The 19,919-nt window shown below is 40.4% G+C and overlaps 2 protein-coding genes across 3 annotated transcripts in view; one reads left to right on the top strand and one right to left on the bottom strand.

Moving 5' to 3' along the window:
• Positions 1–19,919, top strand: part of LOC137233568 (uncharacterized) — a 258,492-nt gene that overhangs the window by 68,146 nt on the left and 170,427 nt on the right. The window lies entirely within an intron of this gene.
• Positions 13,927–19,919, bottom strand: part of LOC137253300 (uncharacterized) — a 58,884-nt gene continuing 52,891 nt past the window's right edge. The window contains exon 7 of one of the 2 annotated variants that reach the window (XM_067789981.1): positions 13,927–16,067. In XM_067789981.1, coding sequence (XP_067646082.1) covers positions 15,891–16,067 — 177 coding nt within the window. In that variant the 3' untranslated portion in view covers positions 13,927–15,890. Of the gene's footprint in view, positions 16,098–19,919 lie in introns of both variants that reach the window. The other variant, XM_067789980.1, reaches the window with a different exon arrangement.

Raw genomic sequence — 19,919 nt, 5'->3', positions numbered from 1 at the left:
AAGGATTCCAAAAACTATCCAGAAATGATGCCGGAAAGGTCCTCAAATGATCCCCTAATAGTTCCGAAATGACCGTGACGGGATCCCGAACGGATCCCGACAACTATCCAGAAATTATGCCGAAAGGGTCCGCAAATGATCCCGTATTAGTCGAGAAAAAGTCCCGAAATGACCCCGACGAATCCCAAAAACCATCCAGAAATGATGCCGGAAGAGCCCCCAAATGATCCCGAAATAATCCCGAAATGACTTCGTCGGCATCCCGGACGGATACCGAAAATTATCCAGAAATGATGCCGGAAAGGTCCACAAATGATCCCCTAATAGTCCCGAAATTACCCTGATGGGATCCTGGACGGATCCCGAAAACCATCCAGAAATGATGCCGGAAGAGCCCCCAAATGATCCCGAAAAAGTCCCCAAATGACCCCGACGATATCCCGGACGGATCCCGAAAACCATCCAGAAATGATGCCGGAAGAGCCCCCAAATGATCCCGAAAAAGTCCCCAAATGACCCCGACGAGATCCCGCACGGATCCCGAAAACCATCCAGAAATGATGCCGGAAGAGCCCCAAATGATCACGAAAAAGTCCCCAAATGACCCCGACATACTCCAGAAAAGGTTCCGAAATGGCTACGAGGGAATCAACGACGGATCGCGAAAACCATACAGAAATGATTCCGGAAGGATCCCAAAATGATCCCGAAATAGTCCGGAAATTACCCAGATGGGATCCCGCACAGATCCAGAAATGATCCCGGAAGGGTCCAAAAACTATCCCAGAAAAGTAACAAAAAATCCCGAAATGGCTCCTACGGCATCCCGGACGGATCCAGAAATGATCTCGGAAGGGTCCCCAAATGATCCCAAAATGGTCCCGAAATGACCCTGATGGATCCGGCAAACCATCAAGAGATTATGCCGGAAGGGTCCCCAAATGATCCCGAAATAAAACAGAAAAAGTCTCGAAACGACCCCTAGAGGATCCCCAAATGATCCCGTATTAGCCCCGAAAAAGTCCCACAATGACCCTGACGGGATCCCGAAAGGATTCCGAAAACAATACAGAAATGATGCCGGAAAGGTCCTCAAATGATCCCTTAATAGTCCCGAAATGACCGTGACGAGATCCCGACAACTATCCAGAAATGATGCCGAAAGGGTCCGCAAATGATCCCGTATTAGTCGAAAAAAAGTCCCGAAAGGACCACGACGGGATCCCGGACGAATCCCAAAAACCATCCAGAAATGATGCCGGTAGGTATCCCAAATTATCCCGAAATAGTCCCGAAATGACCCCGACGAGATCCCGGACGGATCCCGAAAACCATCCAGAAATGATGCCGGAAGAGCCCCCAAATGATCCCGAAAAAGTCCCCAAATGACCCGACGATATCCCGGACGGATCCCGAAAACCATCTAGAAATGATGCCGGAAGAGCCCCCAAATGATCCCGAAAAAGTCCCCATATGACCCCGACGACATCCCGCACGGATCCCGAAAACCATCCAGAAATGATGCCGGAAGGGTCGTGAAATAGTCCCGAAATGATTCCGGAATAGTCCCGAAAATGTTCCAAAATAACCCCGACGGGATCCCGGACGGATCCCGTAAACTATACAGAAATGATCCCGGAAAGGTCCCAAAATGATCCCAAAATAGTCCCGAAAAAGTCCCGAAATTACCCCGGCGTAATCCCGGACCGATCCCGAAAACCATCCAGAAATGATCCCGGAAGGGTCTCGATATGACCCTTACGGGATTACAAATAAGGTGAAGCTAATTATAAAACCATGTTAATAACGCAGCAGGCGCATTGGAGCGAATAAAAAGTTAGATAGAAACATACAGGTAAAGCTAATAAAAGCGTGCTAATAAAAACAATTGATGGAGGGCGGATGGCGGGAGTAGAGGAGAGGACCACTGATCGTTCCTCCAAAATTGTCTAGATTTCGTTCTGTATGTACCAGATACCAAAAACTATTGATTTAGGAGAAAATTTAGATTGAGTTATAACAATTTATGGATTTTACACCAGAGGGGGAGATAAAGGGGGGCGGGCGGAGGGTGTCACTGCTTACTTTGTAAGCCCTCGACTTATTTGACCCCTTGAGTCTGTGATATTGGTGAAGGCCAGTATACGTAAAGTTATAATGTGTAAAAATTATGAAAAATAATTTCTCGAAGGGGTCGTGGGACCCCCACCCCTCTTTCCATGTTCGAAAAAAATTTCGCTAGTAGACTACTGTCTGTGTCCCAAATTTCATCAAAATCCGTGTAGCCATTCTGGCGTGATTCAGTCGCAAAAACGAAAAAATATAATAATTAAATTATAACTGTTCCTAGGGGGCGGGGACCACGCCCCTTTTGAAAAATATATAGCTAGTAGATCCTTCTAGACTATTTGCTATATGTGTGCAAAATTTCATCCAAATCGGTTCAGCCGTTCTTGCGTTATTGAGTCACAAAGACAAACGTCTGGACAAACATCCAAACATCCAAACATCCAAACATCTTAACATCCAAACTTTCCCATTTATAATATATATTAGACTAGCCTTTACCCGCGGCCCCGTCCGCAAGGAGAAAATTAAATATATGGGATATTCACGTTAGCCTGCTTATCAAGTTATCTGTTTAAAAAGATGTTTCTGTCCAATACATTTTATTTTTCTAATTGAGTAAAAAAAGAACTAAATGAGCTGATAACCTGACAGGATCCCCAAATGATCCCGAAATTATCCAGAAAAATCCACGAAATGACCCCGACGCTATCGCGGACAGATCCCGAAAACCATTTAGAAATGCCACGGAAGGGTCTCCAAAAGTTCCCGGAATAGTCCCAAAAAACCCGAAATGACAACGACACGATTCTAGACTTATCCAGAGAACCACAAAGAAATGATGCCTGAAGGGTACCAAAATGATCCCGAAATAGTCCCGAAAAAGTTCCGAAATGACCCTGACGGGCTCCCGGACGGTTCTCAAAAACCATCCAGAAAATATCCAGGAAGGGTCCTTAGGGGATCCACGACGGATCGCGAAAACCATACAGAAATGATTCCGGAAGGGTCCCAAAATGATCCCGTATTAGTCCCGAAAAAGTCCTGAAATGACACCGACGGGATCCCAGACGGATTCCGAAAACTATCCAGAAATGATGCCGGAAAGGTCCTCAAATGATCCCCTAATAGTCCCGAAATGACCCTGACGGGATCTCGAACGGACTCCTAAATGACCCTGACGGGATCCCGGACAGATCTCGAAATTCATCCAGAAATGATCTTGGAAACCCAAAATAATCCCGAAACAATATCTGAAAAGTCCAGAAATTACCCCGACGGGATCCCTCACGGATCCCAAAAACTATCCAGAAATGATGCCGGAATGTCCTCAAAAGATCCCCTAATAGTACCGAAATGACCGAAAACCATCCAGAAATTATGCCGGAAGGGACCCCAAATGATCCCGAATACCATACAGAAATGATGCCGGAAAATACCTCAAATGATCCCCAAATAGTCCCAAAAAAGTTCCGAAATAACCCGGAAGGGATCCCGGACGGATCCCGAAAACCATCCAGAAATTATGCCGAAAGGGTCCCCTAATGATCCGATACCAGTCGATAAAAAGTCCCGAAATAACCCCGACGGGATGCCGGACGGATCCTCAAAATCATATAGAAATGATGCCGGAAGGTACCCCAAATGATCCCGCAATAGTCCCGAAATGACCCTGGCAGGATCCCGTACGGATCCCGAAAACCATCCAGAAATGATGCCGAAAGGCTCCCCTAATTATCCCGTATTAGTCCCGAAAAAGTCCCGAAATGACCCCGACGGGATTCCTGACGGATCCCGAAAAGCATCCAGAAATAATGCCGAAAAGGTCCCCAAATCATCCCGTATTAGTCAAGAAAAAGTCCTGAATTGACCCCGTCGGGATCCCGGATGGATCCCGAAAACTATCCAGAAATGATGCCGGAAGGTATCCCGAAATAGTCCCGAAATGACCCTGACGGGATCCCGGACGGATCCCTAAAACCATCTAGAAATGGTGCCGGAAGGTACCTCAAATGATCCCGAAATAGTACCGAAATAAACCCGACGGGATCCCGGACGGATCCCGAAAACCATCTAGAAATGATGCCGGAAGGTACCCCAAATGATCCCGAAATAGTCCCGAAATGACCCCGACGGGATACCGGACGGATACCGAAAACCATCCAGAAATGATGCCGAAAGCGTCCCAAATGATCCCGTATTCGTCGAGAAAAATTCCCGAAATGACCCCGACGGAATCCCGGACGGAACCTCAAAACCATATAGAAATGATGCCGGAAGGTACCCCAAAGGATCCCGAAATAGTTCCGTAATGAACCTGACGGGATCCCGGACGGATCCCGAAAACCATCTAGAAATGATGCCGGAAGGTACCCCAAATGATCCCGAAGTAGTCTCGAAATGACCCCGACGGGATCCCGGACGGATCCCGAACACCATACAGAAATGATGCCGAAAGCGTCCCCAAATGATCCCGTATTAGTCGAGAAAAAGTCCCGAAATGAACCCGACTGGTTCCCGGACGGATCCCGAAAAGCATCCAGATATGATGCCGAAAGGGTCCCCAAATGATCCCGTATAAGTCGAGAAAAAGTCCCGAAATGACCAAGACGGGATCCCGGACGGATCCCGAAAACCATCCAGAAATGATGCCGAAAGCGTCCCCAAATGATCCCGTATTAGTCGAGAAAAAGTCCCGAAATGACCCCAACGGGTTCCCGGACGGATCCCGAAAAGCATCCAGATATGATGCCGAAAGGGTCGCCAAATGATCCCGTATTAGTCGAGAAAAAGTCCCGAAATAACCCCGACGGGATCCCGGACGGATCCTCAAAATCATATAGAAATGGTGCCGGAAGGTAACCCAAATGATCCCAAAATAGTCCCGAAATGACCCTGATTGGATCCTGGACGGATCCCGAAAACCATCTAGCAATGATGCCGGAAGGTACCTCAAATGAACCCGTATTAGTCGAGAAAAAGTCCCAAAATTACCCTGAAGGGATCCCGAACGGATCCCGAAAACCATACAGAAATGATGCCGAAAAGGTCCCCAAATGATCCCTTATAAGTCGAGAAAAAGCCCCGAAATGACCCTGACGGGATCCCGAAAGCATTCCAAAAACTATCCAGAAATGATGCCGGAAAGGTCCTCAAATGATCCCCTAATAGTTCCGAAATGACCGTGACGGGGTCCCGAACGGATCCCGACAACTATCCAGAAATTATGCCGAAAGGGTCCGCAAATGATCCCGTATTAGTCGAGAAAAAGTCCCGAAATTACCCCGACGGGATCCCGGACGAATCCCAAAAACCATCCAGAAATGATGCCGGTAGGTATCCCAAATGATCCCGAAATAATCCCGAAATGACCTCGTCGGCATCCCGAACGGATACCGAAAATTATCCAGAAATGATGCCGGAAAGGTCCACAAATGATCCCCTAATAGTCCCGAAATTACCCTGATGGGATCCCGGACGGATCCCGAAAACCATCCAGAAATGATGCCGGAAGAGCCCCCAAATGATCCCGAAAAAGTCCCCAAATGACCCCGACGATATCCCGGACGGATCCCGAAAACCATCCAGAAATGATGCCGGAAGAGCCCCCAAATTATCCCGAAAAAGTCCCCAAATGACCCCGACGAGATCCCGCACGGATCCCGAAAACCATCCAGAAATGATGCCGGAAGAGCCCCAAATGATCCCGAAAAAGTCCCCAAATGACCCCGACATACTCCAGAAAAGGTTCCGAAAGGATCCCAAAATGATCCCGAAATAGTCCGGAAATGACCCAGATGGGATCTCGCACAGATCCAGAAATGATCCCGGAAGGGTCCAAAAACTATCCCGGAAAAGTAACAAAAAATCCCGAAATGGCTCCTACGGCATCCCGGACGGATCCAGAAATGATCTCGGAAGGGTCCCCAAATGATCCCAAAATGGTCCCGAAATGGCCCTGATGGATCCGGCAAACCATCAAGAAATTATGCCGGAAGGGTCCCCAAATGATCCCGAAATAAAACAGAAAAAGTCACGAAACGACCCCTAGAGGATCCCCAAATGATCCCGTATTAGCCCCAAAAAAGTCCCAAAATGACACTGACGGGATCCCGAAAGGATTCCGAAAACAATACAGAAATGATGCCGGAAAGGTCCTCAAATGATCCCCTAATAGTCCCGAAATGACCGTGACGGGATCCCGACAACTATCCAGAAATGATGCCGAAAGGGTTCCCAAATGATCCCGTATTAGTCGCGAAAAAGTCCCGAAATGACCCCGACGGGATCCCGGACGGATCCCGAAAACCATCCAGAAATGATGCCGAAAGGGTTCCCAAATGATCCCGTATTAGTCGCGAAAAAGTCCCGAAATGACCCCGACGGGATCCCGGACGGATCCCGAAAACCATCCAGAAATGATGCCGGATGAGCCCCAAAATGATCCGGAAAAAGTCCCCAAATGACCCCGACGAGATCCCGGACGGATCCCGAAAACCATCCAGAAATGATGCCGGAAGAACCCCCAAATGATCCCGAAAAAGTCCCCAAATGACCCCGACGATATCCCGGACGGATCCCGAAAACCATCCAGAAATGATGCCGGAAGAGCCCACAAATGATCCCGAAAAAGTCCCCATATGACCCCGACGAGATCCCGCACGGATCCCGAAAACCATCCAGAAATGATGCCGGAAGGGTCCCCAAATGATCGCGAAATAGTCCCGAAATGATTCCGGAATAGTCCCGAAAATGTTCCAAAATAACCCCGACGGGATCCCGGACGGATCCCGTAAACTATACAGAAATGATCCCGGAAGGGTCCCAAAATGATCCCGAAATAGTCCCGAAAAATTCCCGAAATTACCCCGGCGTAATCCCGGACCGATCCCGAAAACCATCCAGAAATGATCCCGGAATGGTCTCGATATGACCCTTACGGGATCACAAATAAGGTGAAGCTAATTATAAAACCATGTTAATAAGGCAGCAGGCGCATTGGAGCGAATAAAAAGTTTGATAGAAACATACAGGTAAAGCTAATAGAAGCGTGCTAATAAAAACAATTGATGGAGGGCGGATGGCGGGAGTAGAGGAGAGGACCACTGATCGTTCCTCCAAAATTGTCTAGATCTCGTTCTGTATGTACCAGATACCAAAAACTATTGATTTAGGAGAAAATTTAGATTGAGTTATAACAATTTATGGATTTTACACCAGAGGGGGAGATAAAGGGGGGCGGGCGGAGGGTGTCACTGCTTACTTTGTAAGCCCTCGACTTATTTGACCCCTTGAGTCTGTGATATTGGTGAAGGCCAATATACGTAAAGTTATAATGTGTAAAAATTATGAAAAATAATTTCTCGAAGGGTCGTGGGACCGCTACCCCTCTTTCCATGTTCGAAAAAAATTTCGCTAGTAGACTACTGTCTGTGTCCCAAATTTCATCAAAATCCGTGTAGCCATTCTGGCGTGATTCAGTCGCAAAGACGAAAAAATATAATAATTAAATTATAACTGTTCCTAGGGGGCGGGGACCACGCCCCTTTTGAAAAATATATAGCTAGTAGATCCTTCTAGACTATTGGCTATATGTGTGCAAAATTTCATCCAAATCGGTCCAGCCGTTCTTGCGTTATTGAGTCACAAAGACAAACGTCTGGACAAACATCCAAACATCCAAACATCCAAACATCCAAACATCCAAACATCCAAACATCCAAACATCCAAACATCTAAACATCCAAACATCCAAACATCTTAACATCCAAACTTTCCCATTTATAATATATATTAGATATTAGATTAGATTCTCAAGTCTGCATATGTACATATGTATGAATTTAATTGTTAAGGATTTTAGGGAAAGCTATCATAAAAGCCATTAATTTTAGAAACACGGTCAAAACGTCAGTTGGTGTCTATGTTGTCATGCAAATATATTTCTGTATGTGTGTATGTATTAGCTTCTAACCTTATTTCAATTTTTATAGTCACTTCATTTATTCTATGTGTACCAATATGCGAGAGTCATACAAATATTCTGCACTAGTTTGCAATTTTAAAAGAGCAATGCAAGAAGGAAAGTCATATTGACCTACATTTTTTAAATCAAATAAATCAAAATAATAATAAATCAATCAATATGTAAACTGAAAAAACTTTAACGGTACATTTCTCCTATAAAGTAATTATATAACGTTATGAAAACTGAGGTAGATGTTAAGATAGTTTTCAGAAAACAGACTCTGTACACATCATATTCGTCGGAAATTTGTATAGTTTATCATAGCTGAGCAGAGACTTAAGTAATTATTATAATAAATACTAGCAGACTAACTTTTCAGCTCCATAACTTTTAAACATTTTTTACCTCTCATTCACTTTTCTTTATATTTTTATTCACTCCTCTGTCTACGTCTCTTTCTCCCTCTTCATGTTTCCCATCCCTTCTTTTCTCTCTTGCTCCCTATCCTTCTCCCTCCCCCGCCCATATATCCATATTTCTCTATCTTCGTCTAACTCTATCTGTATCTCAGCCTCTTTATCGTTTCCTCCTACTTCTTCTCTCTAGCAGAAGCAGTGTGAGCATATGTCTAAAATAATTTACGCTGCCGCCGAGGAAATAACTCATTTCTGGAGACGACGGAAAAACAAAAATTGCACAGACCCGCTAAAAGCCAGCGCAAAAATAAGAGTGTGTGAACACCTCCTCGATTTGAAAAGGGAAGCGATGTGCCTTTTCAGGAAGAAAAAGGCAGAGCCAGAAAGACGTGAGTGCGAATAGCTTGAGATGCTAGCCACCAGGTATAACGCCTGCAATTTTTACCAAAACAATATGGCAGTAAATGTTTCTTTCTTTCTTTTCCGTTTCTCTTAGAAAAACATACTAATTGAATATTCAATTATTATAAGCCGGTGTTAAGCTCATGAATTCTTAAATAATAAGTATAAATTGAACACAGCATTAAACAAACAAACATAAATATGTAAAATTGAGCCCGAGTTTACAAAGCTCCTCATTCGTAACGAAAAGGAAATTTGCAAAAACAAATCTACAAAACACTCAAATTAATATAGAGAAAGAATGTTGTTAATGTAGAAATGAGATAAACTGAATTAAGGCAAGGAAAAAAATACATGCAGGATAGCCTAGTGGTTAAGGCAACTGGAGTTTCGCCGTGTAATTGTCGGTGTGAATCTCGGTGAAATCTTTGATAACATTACGAGTTTGTCTGATGATTATTACGTGGTGGTTTTCGAAATGGTACCATCGCAATATGCTAGTAAATGCTTCTTCTTCCTTTCAGTTTCTCTTAGAAAACATAATAATTGAATATTCAATTACTATAAGTGTTAAGCTCATGAATTCTTAAACTATTCGGCGATAGACTGAACGTTTTAAGTCCGGGGCAAACTCCTGTAAAAACGAAAACGGCGACCTTGTATCGATGTCGAGTGAGTACTAAGATATTGTAGGCAGCATTTCTTTGCTCTCCTAAATTAATACAGCGATCAACCAAACCCGATACCGCAAAGATGATGATGGAATTAATATTAACCACCCGATTTTGCCGAGGTAAGAAAACATGCGGGGCTAATCAAGTACGGCGGCGAGGCGTTGGTTAAGCGCATGCATCAACTTTTTTACAAAACGTGGTCGAACGAGCGCATGCCTGAAGATTGGAATCTAAGTGTTCTTTGCCTAGTCCACAAGAAAGGGTCTCCTGCAATCCGCGCCAACTATCGCGGAATCAGCCTTCTTAATATCGCATATAAAGTTCACCTAAATGTGCGAAAGATTGAGGCCCGAAAGTTTTGTTCGTAGCCCCAACAGAAATAAAGTGATAAGCCAATATATGAATCAACCTATGAAGAGGGGGTGTTTGGCCACTTACTCCAGAGTTTGAGAATATATTGGAAATTCTAAGTACGTGGGGACTATGTGCTCAGCTAGACCTACAAATTGTGGTATATATCGGCAAGAGTGCATATATTTTCTCTATCAAACAATGCAACTGATATTTTTTCCAAAAAGCGTTGGGGATATTTTCGTATAATTTTACTGCTGAGCTTATTTTAGCTCACAAAACAGGAATTCGACAAAATAATCTAAGGTGGTCTGATTGCGAATTAAAATATAGTTCATGCACCCCGTGATATAGAAAATTATACTAGCTGCAGAACTTAACCGCTCTGGGACAATATCTTATAAGAGCGTGCAATAAGAGGCGTACGCTGACAACGTTGACATAATTGATCTGAATACCTGCGTCGTAAGTTCTACTTACTCCAACCGGTAAAAAGAAGCGGAAAGAATGGGTTGGATGGTTAATGTGGGCAAAACGAAGCACTCCTTTTCATCCAGTAAAGCGTCGGTGCACATGCATCTTTGCAATTACTTTAGTAAAAGATTTCGTTAATTTGGAAGTAGCATTAACACAAACAACAACCTCAGCCTTAAACTGCAGCGAACAATCATTCTTGTCAATAAATGCTACCTTGCACTACAAAAATCATGCTGTTCAAGATACCTATCGCACCCGTCTTAACACACGGCTCTAGAAGTGTTCGATAGAAAACTGCTCCAAAAGATTTATGGGCTTCTACGTGTTGATGGTGGCGAATACCGAAGATGATTGAATGATGAGTTTTTATTTATTTATTTAAAGGCGACAACAAACGTAATATGGTCGACTACATGATATAAAAATATATATATATAACTCAAAAGTAAAAATTTAAATATATCGAGATTTCAACAGTGTTATATTAGAAACATAGAAATATATTATATAACATAGAATTAAGAGCGACAATAGGATCGTACACTGGCAGAATTCATCAGATTCCACTCAGCATGATATCCGAGTGCACTGGATTCCAATCTACTTGCTGTTGGAATGCAACAAGATTCCAATCAGCGCATGCCGGAAATACCGTAGAACTCCGAGTAGAGTAATGTGGTATGCCTTCGCAATGCACAAAAAATTAACATGAATTGCGTTGTTGGAATGCACCGGATTCCAATCAACTCGATGCCTGACTCAGAAATTTATACTGCCGGAATCCAAGCGATTCCGGTCAGTATCTCGTGAGAAAGCATTTTTTCAACGTAGTTGCAATGCACGAGATTCCAATTAACATAGTTCTGTCTTGTTTCTTTTTAAACGGTTTTATTTAGCTTGACTCTGTGTAGCGAGCGGCCAGCCGATCGGCCGGCAGGCCGTTGTTTACGAATTTTGTAATTAAAATTTAAGCAACTTCTCGATAAGCTACAAGCTTTAAACTTGGAAAATAATTAAGAACCCGAAGACAATGCAATTATAAGAAAAAAACTCCGATAGGTGGCGCATGGATCGAGATATTAAAAAAAATCGTATTTGTGGTCCGATTTGGCTCACATTTGGAACACATAATACATACATGAATAGAAAGCAACCTATGAAAAATCGCCGCTAGGTGGCGCAAGGATCGAGATATTCAAAAAAGTCGTATTTGTGGTCCGATTTGGCTCACATTTGAAACACGTAATACATACATGAATAGAAAGCGACCTATGAAAAAAATCGCCGCTAGGTGGCGCAAGGATCGAGATATTCAAAAAAAATCTTATTTGTGGTCCGATTTGGCTCACATTTGGAACACATAATACATACATGAATAGAAAGCAACCTATGAAAAAAATCGCCGCTAGGTGGCGCAAGGATCGAGATATTAAAAAAAAATCGTATTTGTGGTCCGATTTGGCTCACATTTGGAACACATAATACATAAATGAATAGAAAGCAACCTATGAAAAAAATCGCCGCTAGGTGGCGCAAGGACGAGATATTCAAAAAAAATCGTATTTGTGGTCCGATTTGGCTCACATTTGGAACACATAATACATAGATGAATAGAAAGCAACCTAAGAAAAAAATCGCCGTTAGGTGGTGCAAGGATCGAGATATTCAAAAAAATTTTATTTGTGGTCCGATTCGGCTCATATTCGGAACAAATATTACATACAGTCCGGTAGATGTGACATCAAAATACTTTGGAGTTCGAGGAGGGACAAGCATACGTGGCGCTGAGTCGAGTAAAGTCTTTGGAAGGATTATGTATGCAGGACCTAGATTGTAAAAAATTGTCAGGAAAGATTCCTTGTAATAATGAGTCACTAAATGAACTAAATAGAATGAGAAATAATAGGGTATTAAATAAGGACTAAAAACTTGAAATAAAATAATTAAAAAAAAAATTTAAGTTAAACGGTTTTATTGAAAACAATACTTACATTAAGTAATAATAATACTAAAAGCTAGAAAATATTTAGGTAGGTCCTATATACTAGTCATCACATTCCTCATTAATCTAGGGCGTATGTCAGACAATTAAATAAAAGCGTTGGACGCATCAATTTTCTATTGATAGTCATAAGTAAGACCAACTGAACCTTAAGCAGGTTATGCTACGCCTCACATTTTTAGAAATTTAACGCGCCCAACGCTTTTATTTAATTGTTTGATCACCGCCCTAGATTAATGAGGAGTCTAGTCATCACATGCCTACCTACCCAGGACCTACCTAATTACTTTCTAGCTTTTAGTATTATTACTTAATGCAAGTATTATCTTCAATAAAACCGTTCAACTTAAACATTTCCTTTTAATTACTTTATTAGTGATTCAGGTTGCAGAACCCACTGTATTCAATCCATCCTTATACGATATCGTGCCTGTTTTTTTTTATGGAAGAAATGATGCCGTCATATTAAAAAATAATTCAGCTTGTTTCACTTAGGTTAGATAGGCGAGTATTGCAAAGGGGTAAATATAAAGGAACGTTGTGTATGGATACTCTAAGAGGAACCCCAAAATACAATCAGGTGAGAAGGTCAGCAGAATCAAATTCTCCAATAATGAGCTTATGGATGAACAATCCCACAGTAATACTCTCCGGTTTTCCACAGTGTGTAACCTAATAAGAAGAAGTCTACTTCTGTATAATAGAAGGTGGAGACTTGAGTCCCAATTAAGGCCACGTAATGTGAATATCAAAAATTGCTTTTGAACTGACTCAAGACGCTTTATATGGTTTTGAGAAACAGGGCACCAAATGCATGAACAATACTCGAGTAAAGAATCTTAGTGAGGTAGGGATCATCGAACCTTTAGCCCATCTTTGGACAAATCCAAGTAAACCCAACGATTGGTTGGCAAACCGCTGAAATATGATGCATGTTAAAACTCAGTTTTGGATCAAACAGACACCTAGATCATTTGTAAAAGATATACTCTCCAAAGGGGTTCCATCTATTACATAAAGTTTCAACACTGGCTTCACTTGGTGAAATGTCATATGCTTACATTTAGAGCATTTATAAATAGGGTAAAAAACAAATGGCCTAGATGACTTTCATGAGATACACCGGAGGAAACTCCGAACAATTGCACTTGAACACGACTTTTTAGGTGCGGTTAGAGAGATGGCTTTTCAGTCACATTAATAGGTGAAACGGAAAGCCCACTAAATCAAGCTTTTGAATAAGTAGCACGTGGTTGACGGTATGTATGACGGTTGTATTAGCTTTAAGCAGATATTCTCCCAGCTAAGCGAAATAAAACACAGCGGCTTTGCTTTCTGGGCCATATTTTAATAGTATGATAGGCCAACGAAGAAGCGACTGGCGCGACGTATTTGTCGATAACAATCGCTTAAACAATTAAGCGCCAATTTAGTAAATAAAAAATATATATAAAGATATAAAAAATAAAAAAAAAATAGAAAATTAACTTACCCATTTTACTGTCACTAAGAAATCGAAAAATCACCCTGGTTTTTTAAAGATCATCATTTAATTATTAAGGAGAAAAATACAAACTTATTTTAGCCACAAACCTTCGAACATCCTAGCCATTTTCTATATATCCAATATTTGTTGTCGTATAGAAAAAAAAATAAAAAAAAAAATTGTTTACTTAGAAAGAATTAATTTAATTAATAAATATATACATAAATATATTTTATAATAAGTTAGTAAATAAATTATAACTGAAAGGGTCAGTTCTTTCTGCTATTCACGTCACTGGGATTACACTGGTCGACGCAGGTTCTCTTTGATGAGATTTATGCTGGATTGTTAAAGCAATTTTTACCCTCATTTCAAATGTAGACTCCGTTTTTTCCTAGAAGCTCTAGTTTCCAGAATATTTAATAAGCATGTTTTTGTAAAAATATTCTCTTTTTTTAATAAATAAACTTGATTACTACCAATTATGATGAGTTAAATTTTCTTTTATAATTTGATTCAGGAGCACTACTCTGAATGCTCCAGCAGTAAACAGCGTTAGTTAATATACCCGGACCAGTGTCCTTCATACCGCTCTCCTATAGTGCGGAGGTCCTGCTCTTCACTGAGGACGCCTAAATTTTCTGAAAAACGCTCCAGATGCTATAGATAAAGTACATCTTGATACTTATATTTACACCCAGAAATTGAAAGTGTAGCTAATGTGTGTCTTCTAAAAAGTGTTTTACAACCCAAAGCGAATTCGTCCAATTAGATTTTTCAGATATTTTCATGTGGCTAGTGAGCCCTGGATCACAAATTAGTTTTCTAACCTTTAGGCCATCGAAAATCTCAACTTGCTCTTTTGTAGAACTCAGTTTTAGAAAAGATTTAGAAAGGTGTTTGAAACATTCATTACTTTTGTCTATGGCCTTTACACTTTGTTTCATTAGATCCAATTTGATATGCAGAGTAGGTAATATTATATGGTATCAGTCAGTCGGTTGGCATATATCCATTTAGAGTGATTTCTCCGGTTCATTTCTTCTATGTTAACCCCACAGAAAAAACTGTCGCTCTAATGGTCCGACGGCTCACACATCACAGAAGTTTTGCACTTGAAATGAGGTATTTTTTTATTTGCCCATAAGCGTAATGTCTCAGCGCAACTTTTACATACGAAACTTGGAATTAAGGGTTTGTTATTAGTTTCATTTCGGGAACCGATTTAGTCCATTTAAGCAAATTTCGCTAGGTCTGATGGATTCAAAGGATATTTCTTGAACATATACGCACCACAAATAAAACACTGTTTGGATTGCTTACAGACATTCTAGTCCATGAACTCATATCAAATAACGCAGTGGATTACAGCAGTTACTACACCTGCTATGGTAGTATGCCAAAAGAGAACAATTTTTTTGTATGATACCCGTATTTCAAAAACTCGATCTGCTATGAGAAATTTGAGGGCAGATTTGAAATCAGCCACACCAAATTAGTGAGAAACAAAATGAAAACTCTATGCAACATTAAAAAGTGCTCTTTTGTCCAGTTTGTTTAATAGCTTTCCTTAAATTATAAAATTTTGTACAAAACTCCCCTATAAACACAAATTTGGTTTACAAAAAAATGTTTTTAACGGCCAGATAAACATTAAAATTTACTTGTGTTAGATGTCCTCTTTGTATGTATGTAAGAACCCTTGAAATAAAAAAAATATGAACTTTAATACTATGGTGAACATATAGCTATAAACTTAAGCACAGATAACCAATAATTTAGAATGTCATAATTTTTGCACTAAATATAATTTTGCACCTACAAGTATATATACGAATTATTTAAATTTTGACTCTTTGTTTTAAAGCTAATTGGCATCTTAAAATGTTTCAGTATCAAACATTATTTATCAATAAATTACTATACGAAAATACATAATTATTTTACAAAATGTTAAAAAACAACATTACAAATAAAATTAATTATACGCTATAAAAAGTGAGTAAAAATGTATTTAAATTGTAATGCTCCTTTTGCGCGCCCGCATTTACTGCCATTGTCCATGATAGGCCATAAATTGTGGATCTCGATTATGTAGCACACGTTTATAACTACTTGTTGAAGAGTCTTCCAATGACGGATCTGTTTGTAATGAACGCTTCCAGTAACCGCCGCCCGTTTCGCTGCCACCAGCCCAATCATCGCCATGTTCGTCATAATGATGCTGATGATGTGCATGTTCAACATAGACAACCTGGTGTTAGAGAAATTTGTTTTGCTTTGAAGTGAGATAAACCATAGGAAATACCATAGATACCCAAAGGATTGTCTGTGGTTTTGTGTGTGTGCACGCGTTTTTTTATGTGTGTGTGTATAAGTGCGCATGTGATTGTGTGCTTATAAATTTGGTTTTATTTGATATCTTTTTGTGGTGTTTGTGTATGCAGGAGATTTTGGATATCCTTAATCCTTCTAACACACTCCGAACTAGTCACCTACCATCGCTTTTCTTCTGTTGATACGTTTTTTCATATCCTTACATTATTATATTTAACTTTCTTATTTACTCTCGATTGTTAATATTGTTGATAACAAATATAAATTTTCAATAAAAACCTCAGTTCTGTATTCAGCGTGGAATTGAGGAAGTTATTTAACAAATATATAATTAGTTAAAGAGAAATAAAATGCGGTTAAAATAAGTAATATCAAAACAAAATTTTATTATGAAAACGATTACCGTAATAATCCTGCAACGAAAATGGGAGACAGTCACGCCAGGCACCAGTTTCAAACTAGATCTTTCATGACTACCTCCGGAATGGTTTTAATTGGTGGCAGAGCGATGTGAATTTTAATTATTTACTCAAAGGCGGCGATTATTTCATCGCTACCTACGACTTAACCATTCAAGAACGCGTTCAAAAGGACTGCAAAGAGGGAAAATTGCTATTTCGTAGACATCAAAATACATATTTAAAGTGTCAGTTAAAAGCTCTACGTGGAGACAGAATTGGAAATAATAATTTTCTTAATGATACAGTTCTGCGCTAGTTCGGAACCGCCACAAAAAAAAATAGTTATTATAAGTGGTATAGTGACATATGTATTTATATTCAGGGCATATTTTGCAATAACAACGATTTATATTATTACCAAGCTCCGGTGAACTGCTACTTACTACACTGCTTATTACCATACGTGAAGTCATTCAATGTACTTAAATACCCTTTAATACTTTTTACTGTATATGATTAGGGGATTAAGACCCACTCCGTCTACATGGGAGAGTCTTTGCCTTACCAGAGCGACACATTCGCAGAGAATATTAACTGGAACCTTATCTGACAGCTCACAAAATCGACAAACTTATAAGTCGGGTACACCTAACTTACTCGAAGCCTTGGGGAGTGTTATAGATGTTGACGGTTCTTTGCCGGATATAAATCCGTTAAGTTCCGGTACCAAGCCCGACCATCTCGGGAACAATTTCTTATGACCACATTTGACTTTATAGGACATACCGCCCTCCAACCTCTTAGATGCATAAGGAGTTCAGGGTCGCCAGAGCCTCGGCTGTTAATGAAAGAAGATTCGCCACGGATACGTGAGGTTGATAATTGGGTTGGAGAAGCTAGATATTACGCTGGCAACCCCTTGAAAGGATTGCGCTACACAACCCTGGAACCTATTTGACATTTTAGCCGCCTCTTATGACAAACATACCTACCACGGGTATATTCTATCCCCCTAACCCGCGGGGGGTGGCTAGTACTCTCGTTGCTCTTTGTATAAGCAATTTTGCCTGTCTCTGCGCTGTATAGTCAACGCAATGTTGTCGCAACAGCTTTGGTGCGCAGTTATTTACGATTTCTCTAGTGTCAGACTTTTTGAGGCCACAGTAGGGCGCTGAACCACAAAATGCTGCTATAGCGCGCTGCTGTGTACTCTGCCTGATTATTGCCTTCATGTCCCTCATTCCCGGATATTCATATTTACAAAACTTTGTTTTTTGCTTAATGGCAAATGATGACAGACCTCTAGGACAATCCCCCCCCCCCCCCCCTGCGTACACATGTTCTACCGAAAGGTTCTATTGGTTTGATTTCTGCCTGAGAAATAGTGTAGTAGCATCATGTCGGTATAGATTACTGGAATTTCCTGTTTCCCAAGGAGCTCTTTCCAAAATAGGCACTTCGAAATTCCGTAAGATTCTGAGCGTAGGGGCCATTGTACCATGAATTTTCTTACAAATTTTATTAGCCCTGTCATGCTTTCGATCTTTAGCTCCGGAATATTTTATTTATTTAGTGCAGCGAGTGGCAGCACTTCTCTATTAGAATAGGGAAGGGAGGAACTCCTACAAAGCATTAAGTGCATCAGCAGGGGACAACCTAACCGCATCCGTGATGCCAAAACATACTAATCAATGTAGTTTAATTAATTTTGTTGTTGCTCTTCCTTCTGTGAATTGCTTTCACAACAGTAATAAATGTACGATATAGTATTTTGTAAGATAACCGCCATGTTTTGTCAAGAGTGAAATGCAGCCGAAGAACCACGACTCACTCATTATTCACCGTGTGCGTCCTCAGCGACGTTATTAAAAGCTTTTGCAAAGCCAATTCACTTAAATTGCACTGTTCTGCACCCAAACATATAGAAGTTATAATTCAATAGTGACTTGCATTTTCGTAACCATGTAACTACAACTATGCCTTAATTTCATAGCTGTTAAAAAATCCGCAAGTTTCTCCCCGGCAGCACTTGGGACAACGACAAAAAACGGTTACTGGAGCAAAGCACAACAAAAACAACGGTATATCTTCTTATACCAACTGAATATTATCTACGCAGGGGGCTTGGAATGCTTCCCAATAAAGGATAGCAACGAAATGTTGAACACTAATTTTCTGTTAAATACTCACAAATTTGGACATCCAAACGCACAATGGATTGTTGAGGCACCGCCTCGCAGGGATAGAAATGGTCGTCGCTGTAAGCACTATGAAAAAAGACGGCACTCCAAGAATGCATTAACATGCTATTAGCCCAACCCACGAAGAGGCGGCAAAGTCTTATACAAATATATGCCCGGTTCCGATATATCCCAGCGAGGAAATAAATCGGCAGACTCAATCGGAAAAAAATAGGGGAGCATTTTTTTTCCCATCTGCTATCAATCAGCCTAATTTTTCTAAGTGTAATTCTGACACGCATTCTTTGCAATAACTTTTACAAAACAAACAAAAGTATCATAATCCAATTTGGCATACTACTTATTCTAAGTACGAGTAATGTTCCCGCTGAAACCGGCATATTTAGCATTTGACCACACCCCTTTTTGTGTATCTATTTCTTACAAATTTAATTCTTTGACATTTCAATAGTAAATAAATTTGTTTCCTTCAAATACGGCATATTGGTTACTTGTTTAGAGTTGATTAGATCTACCGAGTAAAATTAAAAAATGGGCGTAGCAATTTTACGACCCAATTAACCGGGTACCCGCTACCTATGTAAGTTTGATTGCCTTGATAAAAATTCGTTCGAGAAAATAAAATTTGATTTATGATTGCCAATTTTAACATATGGACCAAGAGTAGGTGGGGATGAAGAAATGTACCGCTGTTCCATTTATATCTTACCCAGGGATCAACTTAAAATTTAACTAGAAAGTATTATTTCTAATGAGAATACGAAAATATTTGGGCAATTGTAAAACCAAAATATTCACTTTGAAAATAATGCATGTCACTGAAGGTTGTGAATTTTTTAATAAAAATATATTCTTGATAATTGGGGTATTCGTTATGAGGATGAAAAAAAAGATAAAGAGAGCCTGGGTAAAGGCATGCTTCAAAATTGTAAAAATAAAAGGGAAAAGGTGTTTGTTATAAAGTTCGTGTGACGATTCTTGATTTGCATGGCATTCACGGCATAATTTGAGTTCAAACGTGGATATTAAAAATTTAAAAGAACAAAACATAAAAACAAACATTTTTTCACATCGGCCTATAAAGCATTAGCATGTACGGGTTAGACTCCTGCAATTGAAAATGTTAAGAACAGAGGG

Source organism: Eurosta solidaginis, chromosome 5, assembly GCF_040869045.1.
Source record: "Eurosta solidaginis isolate ZX-2024a chromosome 5, ASM4086904v1, whole genome shotgun sequence".
NCBI classification, from domain to species: domain Eukaryota; kingdom Metazoa; phylum Arthropoda; class Insecta; order Diptera; family Tephritidae; genus Eurosta; species Eurosta solidaginis.
The sequence above is the reverse complement of the archived record's forward strand: the minus strand, read 5'-3'. Positions and strand labels throughout refer to the sequence as shown.